Consider the following 15,894-nt stretch of genomic DNA (forward strand, 5'->3'; position numbering starts at 1 on the left):
AATCGTCTGCAAGCAGAAGAAACTGAACGGACGATGTGCGAGAATCTGCCGATCGAGGCTCCGCTCACGTCTTTCAGACCACTTTAGTTCACTTCGTCTGCTGAGTGGCTCAGCTCATTATGGTACAACAACACTGTTAAACCGATTGCAAAGGCGCTCACCATCCAAACGTTTCATTAAATAATAGAAACAATCATTAACTCAACGGTAAACAAAGCCGTTAACTTTGCCTGGTAAGCGTTTCAGCTCACACACACACACACACACACACACACAAATTGGACTGCAATAGACTAATTAATCAAAAACGATCAGTCAGGTTGAGGCAGCTGATCGCATGTGTGACAAGAGGCTTGAAATTGGTCCTTCCCTTCCATCAATCTCTATCGACTGTGCGAGCAGCGTGTGCATGCACGTGTGCAGCTCTGTGCTGATGCATGGCCGGTTTTCTACCCGGTGACTCGATTTCTTTCTGCACGCCCTGGAGAACAAACTGATGGCTGCGCGTTGATTAAATCCTTCTGTGCGCAGCAGCAAAAATCTGATTTACCAGCACCGATATCTCACCCTGTATTTTATTTCTTTTTAATTTCCTTCACAGTGGTTGATTCCCACCGATGCAGAGGGGGAGCCCTTTTCTCCTTTTTCGTGGCAATGTGCACACATCCAGTGGCACGAGTGACACGGACACGCACACACTCATAAACCTCCCTCTCTCGCGCACAGCCGCACACCTTCCCATCTTCCATTCGTTCCTTGGGAAAACAGAAACGGCAGGGAGCTGAGCAGCAGTGGTGCAGTGCAGATCCCAGCAACAGGACTGACTCACGTCGCCGGGCAAACAACAAGAGACGAACAGAGAGGAAACGACAGCAAGAGTCCACCTCCCGGCTGACCTCGGGTCAAACACGTGGCAGCTACGATTAACGTTTTTTACAAACATGTCGCCTGTATCGCCATCAATGATGCCTGCTCCCTTTTCCATTTAGTCTGCATTACATAATGAGCAACTTGCCAAACATGCACTCGCAATCGCAGCAGCGACGACTATACACAGCTTTGAAGGGCATTAAATATTAGCCGAATGATGCAAGAGGAGGTGAACATGCACGAATACGTTTAGGCTTCCAGCCATGGCTGCATCATTAACACACGGCTTTTTGCTGTGACCACACACACTCATTACTGCCCTCAATAAACACCGGCACACAAATCTTCCCGTATTACATTATCACATCACTGAAGCGTAATTCCCAGCGGAACAGGCTCGCGGTTTAATGACTTCAATAAAGTTGGTTTGCATATCAAAAACCTGAGTAGATATTGAGCGACCAATAGGACAGAAATAGGCGCACAATCTGCCATAACTCAGAAGGGACAACTGTTTGGCACATTTACAGATATGAGATATTCCTCTAAAGTGGCCTGAAAGGAAGTGTTGCATTAACTGTAGCGTGCTTAGAACAAAAACAGGACTCTTACGGCTAACGAATGCATGACGAGAAGGAAAAGTCTGCATGTAACAAGCAGGGTAGCTCTTAATAAAATGGTGCATGTGCACGGTTAAGTGAATGACAGGAGAAGCGTTCTCTTCAGAGGATTTGGCTTTGCCCCCAGGCGTGCTTGTCCTCATGTGCATGTAGACACATGTGAGTGTGTGTTTGTGCAGGAGGCAGTGGGAGTGTGACACAGCCTCCCCTCTCAGTCTGCATGCCGTCTGCGTGACAGTAATAAGCTGTGTTTATACCGGTGGCTACGATTGAGTATCCTAATTATGGAAATGCTGAGGATTGGTGCCAGTCTGGTTTCTGACAGCCCCGCAGCTTCTGCTGAGAGTGGGCACAAACACAGCACAGACAATTTCACTCACACAGACCTGGAAGGAAAGACGGGCACAGAGTGTGGATGTTTACACGTCTTTTTTTCGCACTCGGGCCCCTCCTACCTTGCTGTGCTGAACAGGCCTGTGTGCGCAGTGGGAGCGACCATCCTCCAGTCCTACGTACAGAGATTCGCCACCGCCAGCTGCAGTACAAACATCTGGAAAGAGAGATTGTGGAGAGACAGAGAGTCAGCATGCGTCTATTTGTGTTTGATGGTGTTTTAAGCTCATACCGCCCCTTGAAGCGCATCCTTCTTCTAACCCACAAAGCACAAACAATGCAGACGAGAGTCGGTCTGAAACCACTGTGGGCGACTTTGTCGTGTACACAACTTAAATATGTCTCCAAACTAAAAACACCAAGGGCATTCAGTTACCCAGAAAAGCAAAAAAGCACATGCCTGGAAATCCTAATTAAAGACTCAGTTATCTCTTTCCTTGCTCGACTGGGAAAAAAAACAACAACTCTGGAGATAAAGTTTGCTGCTAGTCCAGCCTGAAAAATGTCTGCAAATAATATTTGCATCATTACAGCATGACAAACAGATAAACAGTGTTTTGAAAATAATTTTTCAGCCTCCTTCTGGTTAAAATTCAAGATCTGGAGGACATGCTCTCTAGCAGCTGGCACATGCAAGATTTCTGATTGTCGACCGGGAGGCAGGCCAAAGTGTTGGCGGGAAACAAAAGAAAACTTCTGGGCCTCCCATTGAGCCGAACTTGGCATTTTTTAAGCCGGCAATCATCATCAGCCAATGTCTGATAGCTAGGCCGCAATTTCTAAATATATCTAATCATCTGCTGTCGCTTCTCTCGTCTCGTACATTTGCATCAGGCTAAATGAACGCCAGGTGACAGACGTCTTCCTTCTAGGAACGCCATGGTGAAATCCTTTTGTAATTCATGTCAGACAAGTGTTAATTCCCCCACTGAGGGCACATACCTCCCTGCCTCCTTATCAGCCTGCCTGGGATCATGTGCCCTCTAGAGACGGAGCGGGAAAACTGCAGGCGCTTTGATGGCACCATTTGCAGTAATGAGGTCTTCAAGTCATTAATCCCTTTGTGTTCAATTACGGCCGCAGTGGAGGAAACGCTAATGAATTATTATCATTAAGATGACACTCAAGACTGTTTTTGTGCAATGAAATGCAATAAAAGCGACACAAAATGATATGCACATCTTAAAGGAGGTTTTGCTACACAACTTCTTCTTTTGTCTTGCAATGACTGCAGTTTTATTACATATGACTCAAAATAACATCAGCCATACTATTTCTTTATTATGTTCCTTACCTTGAAATCAAGAGCTGAACAACAATCGGATATTTTTCTCTTCCAGCTGGGGATCAGCTGTGCTGACACGGACGCCCTGCTCTGCTCTGACACCTCGTCTGCACCGTGAGACTAAACCAGGCTGACAGCACTCTATACATCCACAGCAGTAATGAGCCCTCTGCGGTCAAAAGCCCCTCCCGGCCCTTCCTCTCCTCCAGAACACACAGAGCTGTGAAACATCATCTAGAGCCCCCCCCCTTTCTACTCGTTTAACTCGGGGAAGTGGAGCTATTAACTGAAACGGAAACGTAGTGACAGCACTCCCACCGCTTACTGGTAACAACAAGCAACAGCTCACCACTAATAACTCTGAGGTTCAAATAAACAGTAAATTCTAAAGAAGCATGGATTCTCGGATGTCACAACAATAATGCTGCCTAGATGATGGATTACAAAGATAAGAAGCGACTGTAGAAAAAGAGGAAAGAAAAACTGGAACTTTGCGGTTTCTGAGTTCTGCACAATGACACCGAATGTTTTTAGCAGAAGTAACATTTGCACATTCATACTCAGAACTGTGAAAGTGAAACTGTACGTGTCACCCTTCAACTTGTGCCACCATTTGTGTCACATAAGGTTTCAATACCAGCGTCTCTTTCTATTCTACTGTTAGCTGTTTGCAGTAAGTAAAGCTAATGTCCGATAATGACTCCATCTACATGAACGTGTGTGTGTTCAACTGTACGTTTGCGTCTGATTAAAGCACCTGAGGACGACTTGGCTCGGTGGTGTTTACTTCGAACTTCCTGGCTGTGTTTAGTGGGAGGAGCCAGATGGTCAGAGGTCACAGGTGGCAGCACGGGGCCCTCCCGCCTCAGGCTCAGGTGCACAGTTTGTTCAGCAAACAGCATTTGGATCAATGCCAGGTCCAGACCGGGGACGCACCGACCATTCAGGACCAGGATCTCATCGCCAGGACGCAGACCTGCTCACACGGGCAAACTCGTTTCAGAAAAGCCACGCCGATCTCAAACGTGACGCTCTTATTGGTCATTTCTAGATCGGCACCTTCATTGAAGGCCAGGCCATCAGGGAGCACTTCGCTGACAAAAACCCTGCTGTTCTTCTGGCTGTCTGCGTATCCTGTTACTGCAAAACCTGCCAGGAGGATTCAACCGGAGGATTACATAAAGGATCACGACATAAACTACAAACACGATTCGCCCAAACGTGCCCGACTCACCGAAGTCGCCGCTGCCGCTCTGCCTGCTCATGTGCAGCGTAAACACATTAGCCGGGACCACCTCCAACTGATCATTGACCTGCGGGGCAATATTAAACAAATCGATACACATTATAGAAAGAGCGGATAAATGAAGTGTTCGTGTGGGATCATGCGTGTTTCCCCTTCTCACCACATCACGGAGGAGCTCTCCGGGAGCCACGTATTGAACCTCCACGTGCTGCCCCGCTCGCCTGTGCAGTCGGAGGCAGTGCGCGCCCGGGTCCAGCTGTTTCACCTGTTTACACAGGAGCCTATAAATGCTTAGCAGACGGCACGCACAAAAATCATCCCACATATTTCCGCACCAGTACTTCGCCACACAGCTGCTGTGTGGCCCGAGGTGGGAATTACTCAGACTTTCCATGTAGTGATGGGAAATTTGCAGTAAACAAAAAAAATGTTTCGCCTAAGAAATTGCATGCATGTTGTTTTTGCATGTGTGAGCCCATGCATCTGCAGCCATTCAGGGGGGGCTGTGTGAAGTGTGTAATGAATTGGTGTCATTTCAAACCCTCGGGGACATAATGCAATCAAATCTGCTGCAACAGCTGTTTGAGGCCAGATTATCTGACCATTACTGAGGCTGTTCTCGATGGAGCTAAGAAGCTTTGCATATATGAAACATTCAAATGTTTTTTTGCTAAAACAGTCACAGGAATATTATCGTCTGATTTTTGTCAAATGGCATAATTTCTTTGAAACTCAACCTTGCACGCTGCACAGAGAAGGTCAGCAGCTGCCTGGTCTCTTCTGATGGGAACTTGGACCGTCAGCCCGTCTGGCATGTAGACACACATCAGCGCATCTGCGGCACTGCTGACGCTGTCCCAAAGACCGCCCTCGGGGGGCGACATGGAGTATATACTCGTCAGCACGTCCAGCCTCTGTGTAGGTGCAGAGAGGGGCATGAAGGCAGGATGCAGTGAGAGGTGGGTGAGGACCGTTAGATGGAGCAGAGAGGAAAGAGAATACGGGGGAGAGGGAGGTAAACAAAGAGAGGAGAGAGAGAGGAGACTTTGAGCAACAACACACAAATCAATACAGGTCCATTAGTCTAAATGCTTGGCTGTGGATCAAGTGGCAGAGCAAAGATGTCATACAATTAGCCTTTCAGAAATTCATCTGACATCACAGACGGCAGTTGCTCCATATAATAGTCATCATAATGACCGTGTACAGGATTGGCAAGCGTCGAGTGCTGGGTCTAGACGTCCCGATGATATCGCCGCAGTTCTCCCGGACTTTTTCTTCTAAAACAACCACAGGAGTCATTTGGACTGAGGTGAAGTGCGGGGGGGACAATTTATATCGGAATCACTCAAACTTTCAGGAGGTAATTATGTGCTGCATTATTTGCGGGATTAAGAGTGAGTGGGGTATTAAGGCGGGGGCGGGTTGGCCTCACAGGCGGCCATTTAGGGGTTTTGGTCGCGACTCTGTGTCTCTGGAGGAAAAACGCCACAGCTGCGATGTGGAGCTGCGGGGCTGTGGGAGACGCCACGGTGCAGCCCGAGACCACAATTATCAGAGCTCTGGATCACGAGTGACGGCTCAGTCGCAGCAAATGTAGTGAAACACGCGGGTGGAAGAAGCCTGTGATTCAGCACTTCTGACACAGACGATATGAAACGTGCTGGTTAAACTCAGACATGAGACCAAGAGGGATAATTGCTTTAGTGAATAGGTTGGGATATAAAGCGCAGTTTCAGATGCATTATGGCATGATAAAATAAAGCGTGGTGTGTGCCTGTCTGAGGCTTTCTGTCTGCTCTGCATGTGTGTGAGCTTTTCAGTCCGTTCCAGAGTCGAGCTGCCTGGTGAATCACCTCAAGAGGAAAAAGACCTTTTTTTCCTGCCAGACAGAAGGCCTAAAGGGACGAGCTACAGTCTCTGATTCAGAGCATCAGTTTGCTCCACACACACACACACACACACACACACACACACACACACACACACACACACACACACACACACACACACACACACACACACACACAGACACACAAACATTTCCACCTTAATGTCCTTTTGATTAGCCAAAAAAAAAAAAAAAGAGCCACCTGTGTTCCTCCTAAAAATGTTTCCGTCTGCATGAAGGAACACAAGGTGCTGCTTCAACGCCCACTTCTGTCTGCAGCTTTATAGATGTCAGGTCACACTCACAACCTGAGGATGGAAAAAAAAAAGGCCGACATGGTTGCGTAAATGTCCCGTTTGTGTCCTGGTGTGACTGCAAAACCAAAAACTCTGTCGTCCCGATCAGAGACAGACTAACACTGAACACTCATTCATGGTCAGAGTGCGTTCTAACGGGCCGACGGTTGCCTGGCCAACGCTCCGTGAGCCGCTGCCAGACACGCGCTGCACTTCAACAAGTGCCCTCTGTGGCGAGTGTGCGCGTGCTATTTATGTTTGCGTTCAGCCAGGTCATTCGAGCCAGGGCTTCAACGTTTCCCCTCCAGTGTGGAAATTATTTCGAAGCGAGCGGTCCTCCACCCGAACTTCTAAAGATGGAACAGAGTGGAGTAACGAACGTTTAGTGATGACCGCTGCTGCAGAAGAATAACCATCTCTGTTCCACTTAGCAACATTGTAACACAAATATTACAGTAGTTCCTCAAACAGATAGGAAAAGACTGAAAATTGCCAATCAGGTCTATTTAAAGCGTATTACTCCTTATTTCCTTAAAGCTCCACCCAGCGATCCCCTCCTTTACAGCGCAATGCCACCAGTTTCCACACTCATAACACTACTGACTGTTTCTTAACCCGAATCTTATAACTGAAGAAGGCAAAGACTCGTTTCATTTTACTCTCTTTCACCAGCAGACCTCTCAGTCTCCCTAATAAACGAAACATGGCTGCAGCTGACTAGCTGAGTCTTCATCATCTCACGGCTCTGCATCGTTCGCCCTAAGCTCTTCTGGTCAAGTTGCAATAATGTGAAAGCGTCTTTTTCAAATTCATTTCAAAGAGAATGAAAAGAATAAGTGCTGTAATTCCAAAAACATAACAACTCAACATTTCCTCTTGGTTTGGCGAGAGCATGAGACCAGGGGAGCACAAAACTCTTTCGAGGTCGCCCCTTTTCCTCGATGCTGTTCGTGATATTTCAGGCGAGCACCTTAAGGCACAGTCGGTGTGAGGGGCTCGTACGAATCACTCCTGTGCTTTTTGAAGATAATGTGGTTCTGTTAGCGTGATAATGATGCGACCTTCAGCATGCACTGGAGCAGCCTGCAGCCAGGTGAGAACAACCTGATATATTCGCCTCCAAGTCAGTTCTTTGCTATTCATTTGTGGACTGCACCATCCAGGAAAAATGAAACATAGAAATGTAGCGCGAGGTGAAGAAGACGCTGATGTGGAAAGCAAACCTTATGCTTCTGATTTACCTGGTAATGTTTGTTCCAACCTTCAGCCCTTCTGCTAATAAGGACTGAAATATTAGCCCCGCTATGAACGTTTGTTATATTTCGTTCTTCCTGTAAAACAGAGCAACAATGTTTTAAACACAGCTGTTCCAAACATCCCAGTTTTACTTTAGATATTTACATTATTTTACTTTGCACATTAAACTTGGAAACACACTGATAACTTTTTATGTCCTGATTTTTCAGCATCAACAATTCCTTTCGTCAGCTCACATCTTTGCTGAGGTTTACACTGTGTGTAATAAAAAATGAAAGCACATCATTGGTCAGTCATGATTTGTGCTGTGGCTCAATCAAAGGTCAGTTTTTCAGAGGTCTAATAATATTCACCATCATAATTTCTGTTTTTATCAGATTATAATTCTTTTATTATGTGCAAACATAAATAATCTGTGCTGGGGTGGGCGGGCTCATGATTCTGTCCTAATCTTTATAAAGAACCACTTAGCAGACAGAAGTGACCCAAACTAGGACAAGAAAGCTTTTTATTCCAAAAAGCAGCAGCTGAAGTGCTTTGGTTTGATTAAACAGCTTTCGGGAGTTTCCCCAGGAGGAAGGTACCAACCTTATTTACGGATAAAGCGTCAGGATGGATGGAGTGTGAAAATGCATAAATGAAGTTAAAGCAAAGCTGTTTTAGTAACATAAGAATAAGTAGCAAGGAGTTTTTCCTCCAGCAGTCAAAACACATCAGCTCGCTCTGCTGAGGAGTCTTAATCCACAGCAAAACAAAATCATCCCTGTGCCGTTTTCCACTGCTGGAAGCAGAGGCTGGACCGAGGATGTAAGGAGCCAAGCTCTGCTATGTGAGTTTTAACTTCACACCATACCAAGGCAACTCCAGCAGTGGCAGCTCGAGCCCATACAGATGTTTATCTCACCAACTGAAGGCAACAGCTAAACGTGACCTGCAGAAAAAGCTGGATGGAAAAGACCCACACAGAGAGGACACAACACGCACAAACACAGCAACACAAGGAAGCACAAGAGCGACGCACACCCTTCACTTGAAAGGATTAGTGCAGGATGAGTGCTTATTAGAGTAATTCGAGGGCTTTGAGTCCAAAGCAGCACAATAGGTGCAAAGTCATCAAGACGGAAATGAAGAAGTGTGCATGTTGACAAAAATCAAAGCGGCTGCGCAAACCTCTCTCTTTTCTAACTTCCCACACCGTGAAGCCTTAATCCCCCCGAAAAACAAAACGGATCCCTGCGACGAGCCGCTTTCCTCATTTACGTCCAAACCTGAGAGACTTTGAGTGAAAAGAGCAGAGAAGCTTCCAGCAACATGCATGAAAGCCAGTGTTGTTTCCCCAACACGCTTCCTGCTCAGAGTCCCTTTCTAGGCCCTTAATGAGGGCCGTTTTACACTTGCCACATTGACCACAGACTAATGCTATGAATCACTACATCCTGTGAAACACTGATCTTTATAACACCATTCGTCCTCCGTCTAACGCTATCCATTATACCCATCTGTCAGTGCCACATTTCATCAGGCAGGAAATATTTTGGCTTGCTGGAGCCATCAGGAGGAGGATGGACTGACTCATTACTGCTGCACTAATCTGATACTGTCACCACGCCACCAATCAGTGACCACGAATGTTTAGCTGCGTTTTTCAGGTCTGTTTTGGTCTAAATGAGCTGCTTGCTAACTTTAGCCTAGCTTATAAAAGCTTAAAATCTGGCTCCTGTATCTGACTGAAAACTACAACATGCAGTCCAAAAAATTGAGACACAAAACAATGAAATAGAAAGTGAACAATGCAGAAATGGGATTATAATAGGTGGCGTATTTGGATTCTATTTATATTCATGTTGGGAGTTTTAAACTGAAATGGGAATTAAAAAGAGAAGAACATGTGGAAGTTGGAGCCCGGCGAGGTGAGGACCTCAAGCTCGCGCTGCTATTTTACAATTACAGCCCTCAATAACCAGCAAACGCTGGCGTTTTAAAGTCTGGCTGCTCAGATGGCCTGAATTCACACTTGTCAGTCATCCAACGCTTCGCCCATACACACACATACACATTCACATACGACACCATCCTTTAACTCAATTATGGTGTGAATTGGACCCCTGTTCATGCCGGTTTTTCACAGGGCTCCATCCCTCCTGTTAGATATGCTCTCCATTTGTCTTGCAGACACCTGCAGATCAGCATGAAAGGAATCGCTGCTTTGATCCTGGACGTGTAATATACTCAGGCGGACACGTGCGCCTTGTGATCCCAATGTACGCACGCCCAGCGTGTTCAAATATCTTTGCACAGCGAACCATCAAAGCCGCGAAAGACGGCAGAGGTTAAAGTAGCAGCAGACCCGTTTCAACTGCAGCTACTTCCAACTTAAACTAATAATAGTACAGATGAAACTGTGCAACAGGATGCCCGCGACAGATGGCGGGGGAGTTTTTAGGAGATTATTTAAAAAATAAGTTACTGAAATCGGTGACTCACCTCGGTGCTCCTGGGAGGCAGGGCGCACGATTGGCCTCCAGCATCGCTTTCAAAGACCTGAAACCCAGAGACAGACAGTAAGAAGTACAGACAGAGGGGCACCACGCTGACTGACTCATGAGCCATTAGCACCTAGCCATCTCAGCAACACACATATTAAACACACACGGTGCTTTTATGCAGTTAATTAAAAACTACGCATGGCGAGTGCAGCGCTTTGATACTGCTTCCAAACAGGGTCTGTGGCCTTTGAAGGTGCATTGGTGGAAATGTGCAGTGTGTGAGTGAGTGGAGGAAATGTGTGTGTGGACACTGAGTGTTTTCTGTGTAGCAGAGAGATCAAAGGGGGGTGTCTGAAAGCAGAGGGGAGGGCCAGCTCCCACCTATCCGTCTCCACATCAACAAAGTTCTCTGGCTCCTCGAGTCCGTCCTGCCTGTCTGTGATTGGGAGGTGTGTTGCTAACCCTGCGGCCTCAGAACATTTCAACAACTCTATAATACGGCCGTGACAGAGCTATCCGTTATGAGGGCGTGCCTCGAGTCCTCGTTTAAGTGGACTGCAGTTATCAGGCTGTGCTCTGACAGTCTGTCAGCAGGCAGCAGAGACATGACAAGCAGCACAGCCGGCAAATTCAATTCACTATTTTGCTCCCCAAAAAGCTCCGACATGAAGTCAAAGGTGTTTGTTTTTGCTCACAAATTAAAGAGCTCAAGCGGACTTAGAGGGTCTACAGGACCAAGAAAATGTCTTTACAATCACAAAGAAACTTCCAGCTCTTGTTCTGCTAATAAGACTCTGCGTCTCTCCGCAGCATGAGGACGTTTATAAAATAGCTGTAAATGGTGCCGCTTCACTAAAAAAGCCGGCTTATTTTAGAAAGCTTTAACAACTCTTCCACAAATCCTCGGACCTTTCTGGCCTACTTCCCACAAACGACTGGCGGCCAGCTCCTTATGATCCAGAGCTCCGCTAAGGCGGATGAGAGAAGAGAAAAGGGGAGAGCAGGGGGGATGACTTTGGGGGAAGGTTGTGGAGTGTGCCATCAAAGTGGTAAATGGGATTTAGGCTTAGTCAACACACATGAGTCAGTATGGAGACTGTGGGAGAAGCACCGCCAGCTCTGATGATGTTTATGCTCTGAGAAATGGGGGCGGCTGGAGGGGGGAGAGGGACAACAAATGGTGATAGAAATTAGGGAACCGCACAGTTTAAGAGATGGAATAAATTAAGGAGCTTGGAGAGTGTTTTTAAACTGGTAGATGGAGAGAAACCCTTGGAGATGGCACGTTTGGGAGAACCTGAGGAGCGTATGAAGACGTATCACTCGTCAGCCCAACTTGCGGAAATAGCCAAGGAGCCGATGATGTCATGTTTGTGACAGCGACAGTTGAATTTCCCACAGAGAATCACAGAAAACCAAAACTCGTGCCGCACTGACCCCCTCGCTCTGGGAAAAAGATTAAGGAAAATAGCAGATGTCCAGGAAACCCCAGCATTCAGAAAATCCCTCAGAGCGCTTAGCAGCCATTAACTGTTCATGATTAGCCTCTAAGTAAAGACGAAAACACCAGAAAACACTAAAAAAAGAGCTCGTGGGCAAGAGGAAACGGGGGGGGGAATAAAAGGAGGCTGTTTAATATTTAGCGTCTTTACACCAACCATCTGCTGGGCTGAGGGAACCGTGGAGAACGCCATCTACCACATATGGCTTTTAATAATTCATGTGTGCTGCAGCGCCACCTCGGCCTCCTGCACTGTGAAATGTAACTGGGCCTCATTAGGCCGGCTGGCTGGAGTCCCCCCAGAAAAATAACACATACACGCATACCTAGCCGGTGACAGACGTGCGCAAATGCACGAGCATAAATATCACAGAGCAGGTGGCGGGATAGATGAGCCCGACGAGAGCAGGTGAAACAGGACAGGCGGCGTTTTGCTCGTAGTCAGGAGTCGGGGCTCGCCTACCGGAGAGCCGCGCTCGGGAAACGTTGGACGCCACGCTGACATTACGGCACAAAGAAACACAAAGTTACATTCCTCTGCTTTATTAGAGTCTCGACTAATGAACAGGGGTCCATAAAATTACACAAGTGTTTCCTTTGGTGATGCTTAAAATAGACCACCAAGGCTCGTCTCCAGGGCCGTATCTGCAGGGTACAGAGCGGTGGATTTCTGTATCAATAAATAACCAGCTTGCATGAGTCTAATTACTAACCTGAGAGGATTTAGATGCCCCCCCAATGCACCTGGGTGAGGAATGCTCCCTTGTGTTTACGTTGATGGGAGGTTTGCGCTCAGCCTTACAGGAAAGCAGGAGGGATGTGAGCTTATGCGCTTTTCATTTAATAAAGACTCCTCTGGGGGAGGAGGGGAAATGTGCAGAGAACGCTGCGTGACTAAAACAGTCTCTAGCTATTTCTTTCACATTAACAAAGGCACTGCACATGCGAGCGAGCGACCAGCCAGCATGCTTTCAGGTTGCTCCATTAACGAACGTGCACACTGTGCACTGAAGGCGGGAGCATCGGGACTCTTTCTCCTCATGTACAGTAGACGTGAACACTGCCTGTAATCATGCACGTTCATGTCGTTTATGAGGTTTTTTAGTGAATTTCAGATAAAAAGAAGAATCAGTGCATTAATGTTTAACCCGTTTAATTCTTCCTTTAAACACAGAATTTTATTAAAACATCTTCAGATGTCTGTGTGTTCGTGAATACCTGCGAGACAGAAGGTCTCTTGTCACGGCCTCTCCTCGTGAGGTTGTCGAGGCCTTTCAGGGAGGAGAACAGGCCTCTTTTGCGCTGTCTGTGAGTCAGGGACAGGGAGCGCCTCCTGACTGTGGCTTCGTCTCTGGAACAGATCTGAGCAGATACACTTTATCAGCACTACGATCATATTTCTCAACAGAAATTCCATCTAATCAAACCATCTTAATTAAGTTCATTTTCCTCCCGTGATGCACAAAACGAGCGTTTGCACGCTGCAATATACTACACTGAATAAAGAGTTTTCAAGGTTACTGCTAGACATCAAGTAAATCCAAACGTCCCATTCAGAAGCGTCAGAATCGCCTCTTTATATATTCCTTACCAGTGCGTGAAAGGAGGAGACTGAGAAAATCCCCAGGCGTCCCAGGGTGGTTTTGGTGGGGCGGCTGGCAATGGCGAGCAGGCTCTTCGGGTTGGGCAGCTCTCCGCCCTGCAGACTTGCGAGGTAGCAGCGCATCCTGAAGAGATCCAGGTTGAATCTCTCCAGGTTCTGCTCCCACTGCTGGATCTGAGGGAAAAGGAAAGACGCGCTTGGTACAAGATCTGAATTTGAAATTGGTGTTTGGTAGGTGAGCGAGCAGAAGAGCGCTGGGGGAAATAATAATGGAGGGAGTTGAGGGGCGGGGAGGGAATGAAAGAGGGGGGATCCAGGGTCAGTCTGGAGCTTTTCAGGGAGCTGCGATTGCTTGCAGATGTTGGTGGAGGGTAAAGGCATAAGTTCTGTGGAGGTTTGATAGTGAAGGATGACTGCATATGGAGCAGACGAGAGTGTGTGTGTGTGCAGTAAATTCAAATGCCCGTTTTTTATGGACGACTTGAGAGGCTGATGATGTTGCACAGACCACCAGTTAAACCTCCACACACACACGTACAGTCCCCATGTCCCCGTTTGCACTATGTAAGCTATAAGAAAGTGCTTATTTTGTTGGCTGGAGACCATTTTTAATGAGAACACTCAGTTAAACAACGCTCCATAACAAACTGACTTTAATGGGTCTCGTCTGCACTGCGAGTTCATTTACAATAACGCACCCTATGGCGCGCTCCCATTAGGTCTCGCTCACATTGACGGCATTCTTTCGGATTAGGAGCAAACTGAGAAAGGGCACGAGGGTGGTGTTTTATGAACCCTGTGACTTCACAAACATCTTAAACACAAAGGTTGCACAGAAATTGCCGAGAGGCCGACTCGCCGCTCTGTTAAAAGCTCGGCTGGGCTAACGTCCTGAGAGCCAAAGGTTCCTGTCTGAATCTTAGAAAGTCTGGAGATCAAGTCAAAGTCGAGTCAAAGGAAAACATTTTGACTCGGTAGTCAGTGTTAAACTAAAAAGTGGGTACTTCTGTGCAGATAACAGTGGCTGAAGGTGCCATTTCTATGGCGAGCACACCAGAAACCTGTGGATGGCTTTGCTATACTCATCCCTTAAAAGGATGCGTCAAACAGCTTCCTGTCTGCTGCGGCTCGTGCTGTTACTTGAACACAAGTTGGTTTTTTTATCCTGCTATTCTTGGGTCATTGTATAAAACGCAGTGTACCGTAATTTAATTCCCACTGAGCGGTTTGAAGATGACTTTAAAAGGGGGTGGGAGGCATCGCCGCCGAAATCAGATAAGCTCTTTCCTTAAAACCTGCAGGGCCGCTGCTTTGGAAAAATCCTTTTTATGTATAACATCTGACAAGATCTGTGCGAGCTCCAGATTGATGTGCCACGGATCGGTTTGTCAACAGTCAAATATCCACGTCTTTGTGCCGGGACGGCCTAAAATAGTCCTGCAGAAAATTCGATTTGATGAGTCATGCTGGGGCGCGTTACTGATGAATAGAATTTTTATATTAATGCTTGATGCATCTAGCAGGCTTGAGTCAGCGCAGGATAAAAAATGCACATCAGTGGAAAGCGAGTCATGTTTGGTCACATCTGGCCGGCGTGCACAACTTACTTCCATTTCAGAGCTTTTCTGTTAAGAGATTCTCTTTTCTTATTTTCCCTCTTTAACATCTGCCTGATCTCTCTCTACACATCCTTCAATGCTGTTTCACTGCACTCTGTGTGTGTGTGTGTGTGTGTGTGTGTGTGTGTGTGTGTGTGTGTGTGTAGACTTCAAACATGCTCTACTGGCACCATAGACATAGGTGGGGGTAGGCAGAGACATCAAAGTAGTGCCCTGTTGGTGCTCCACAACTCCCCCAGAACCTTAAATCTATCATCAGCCTCATGGCGTCTTTATCAGTCCGGTCCTGACCCCATCATTGACTCCGACCATGTCCGTCTTCTTGTCTTGGCGTACCAGCTAATTGAAAACAGACCTGAGGACAAAGTTGGGCGGTGACATCTCCACGGATCAGCCCTGCAGTGAGCTTTTATCAGGTCCTCGTGTCTAATGTGGTGCAAAAAATGAAACGGACTGACCACCCTGTCAGCCACGACAACAGCCTGACGCTGCAAAACAAACTGTTTTCCCGTCACAGTGTTTTTCTTCCTGCTAAGCTACAGGTTTGGAGCTTTTTCCAGCCCTTTGTGATCTGCTGTATGTAGGCTAAAACAGCGCTGGGTGCTTCGGATTCTCCCTCCGGCTGCGAGGAGGAGGGAGAGGATAATGCATGTTGAGAGCCCATTACCGGGAAACATCTGGAATCCCAATCACATGTTTGGGGAGAGAGCTGCTCCCCTGGGCCCCTCGCGACACGTTTGGGACTGAAGCATTTAGGCCACTTCACCCACCCGCAGACGAAAATGAAACACAGGCTCGTCACCGCAGTCCAAAAAAGAAATAATCAG

General features: G+C 47.0%; 1 protein-coding gene across 1 annotated transcript in view; it reads right to left on the minus strand.

Moving 5' to 3' along the window:
- The window catches only part of tiam2a (TIAM Rac1 associated GEF 2a), a 60,615-nt gene that overhangs the window by 17,428 nt on the left and 27,293 nt on the right, over positions 1 to 15,894 (minus strand). The window contains exons 7-15 of the mRNA XM_085392494.1: positions 13,437 to 13,622; positions 13,064 to 13,207; positions 10,343 to 10,399; positions 5,152 to 5,328; positions 4,575 to 4,679; positions 4,403 to 4,481; positions 4,228 to 4,317; positions 3,926 to 4,144; positions 1,946 to 2,040 (exon numbers count right to left, since the gene is read on the minus strand). Of these exons, the coding sequence (XP_085248620.1) occupies positions 1,946 to 2,040; positions 3,926 to 4,144; positions 4,228 to 4,317; positions 4,403 to 4,481; positions 4,575 to 4,679; positions 5,152 to 5,328; positions 10,343 to 10,399; positions 13,064 to 13,207; positions 13,437 to 13,622 (1,152 nt within the window). The remainder of the gene's footprint in view (positions 1 to 1,945; positions 2,041 to 3,925; positions 4,145 to 4,227; positions 4,318 to 4,402; positions 4,482 to 4,574; positions 4,680 to 5,151; positions 5,329 to 10,342; positions 10,400 to 13,063; positions 13,208 to 13,436; positions 13,623 to 15,894) is intronic.

The sequence above is a fragment of the Rhamphochromis longiceps genome, linkage group LG19 (assembly GCF_057381845.1).
Source record: "Rhamphochromis longiceps isolate RC_006_pf linkage group LG19, R_longiceps_female_GT1.1, whole genome shotgun sequence".
Lineage (NCBI taxonomy): Eukaryota > Metazoa > Chordata > Actinopteri > Cichliformes > Cichlidae > Rhamphochromis > Rhamphochromis longiceps.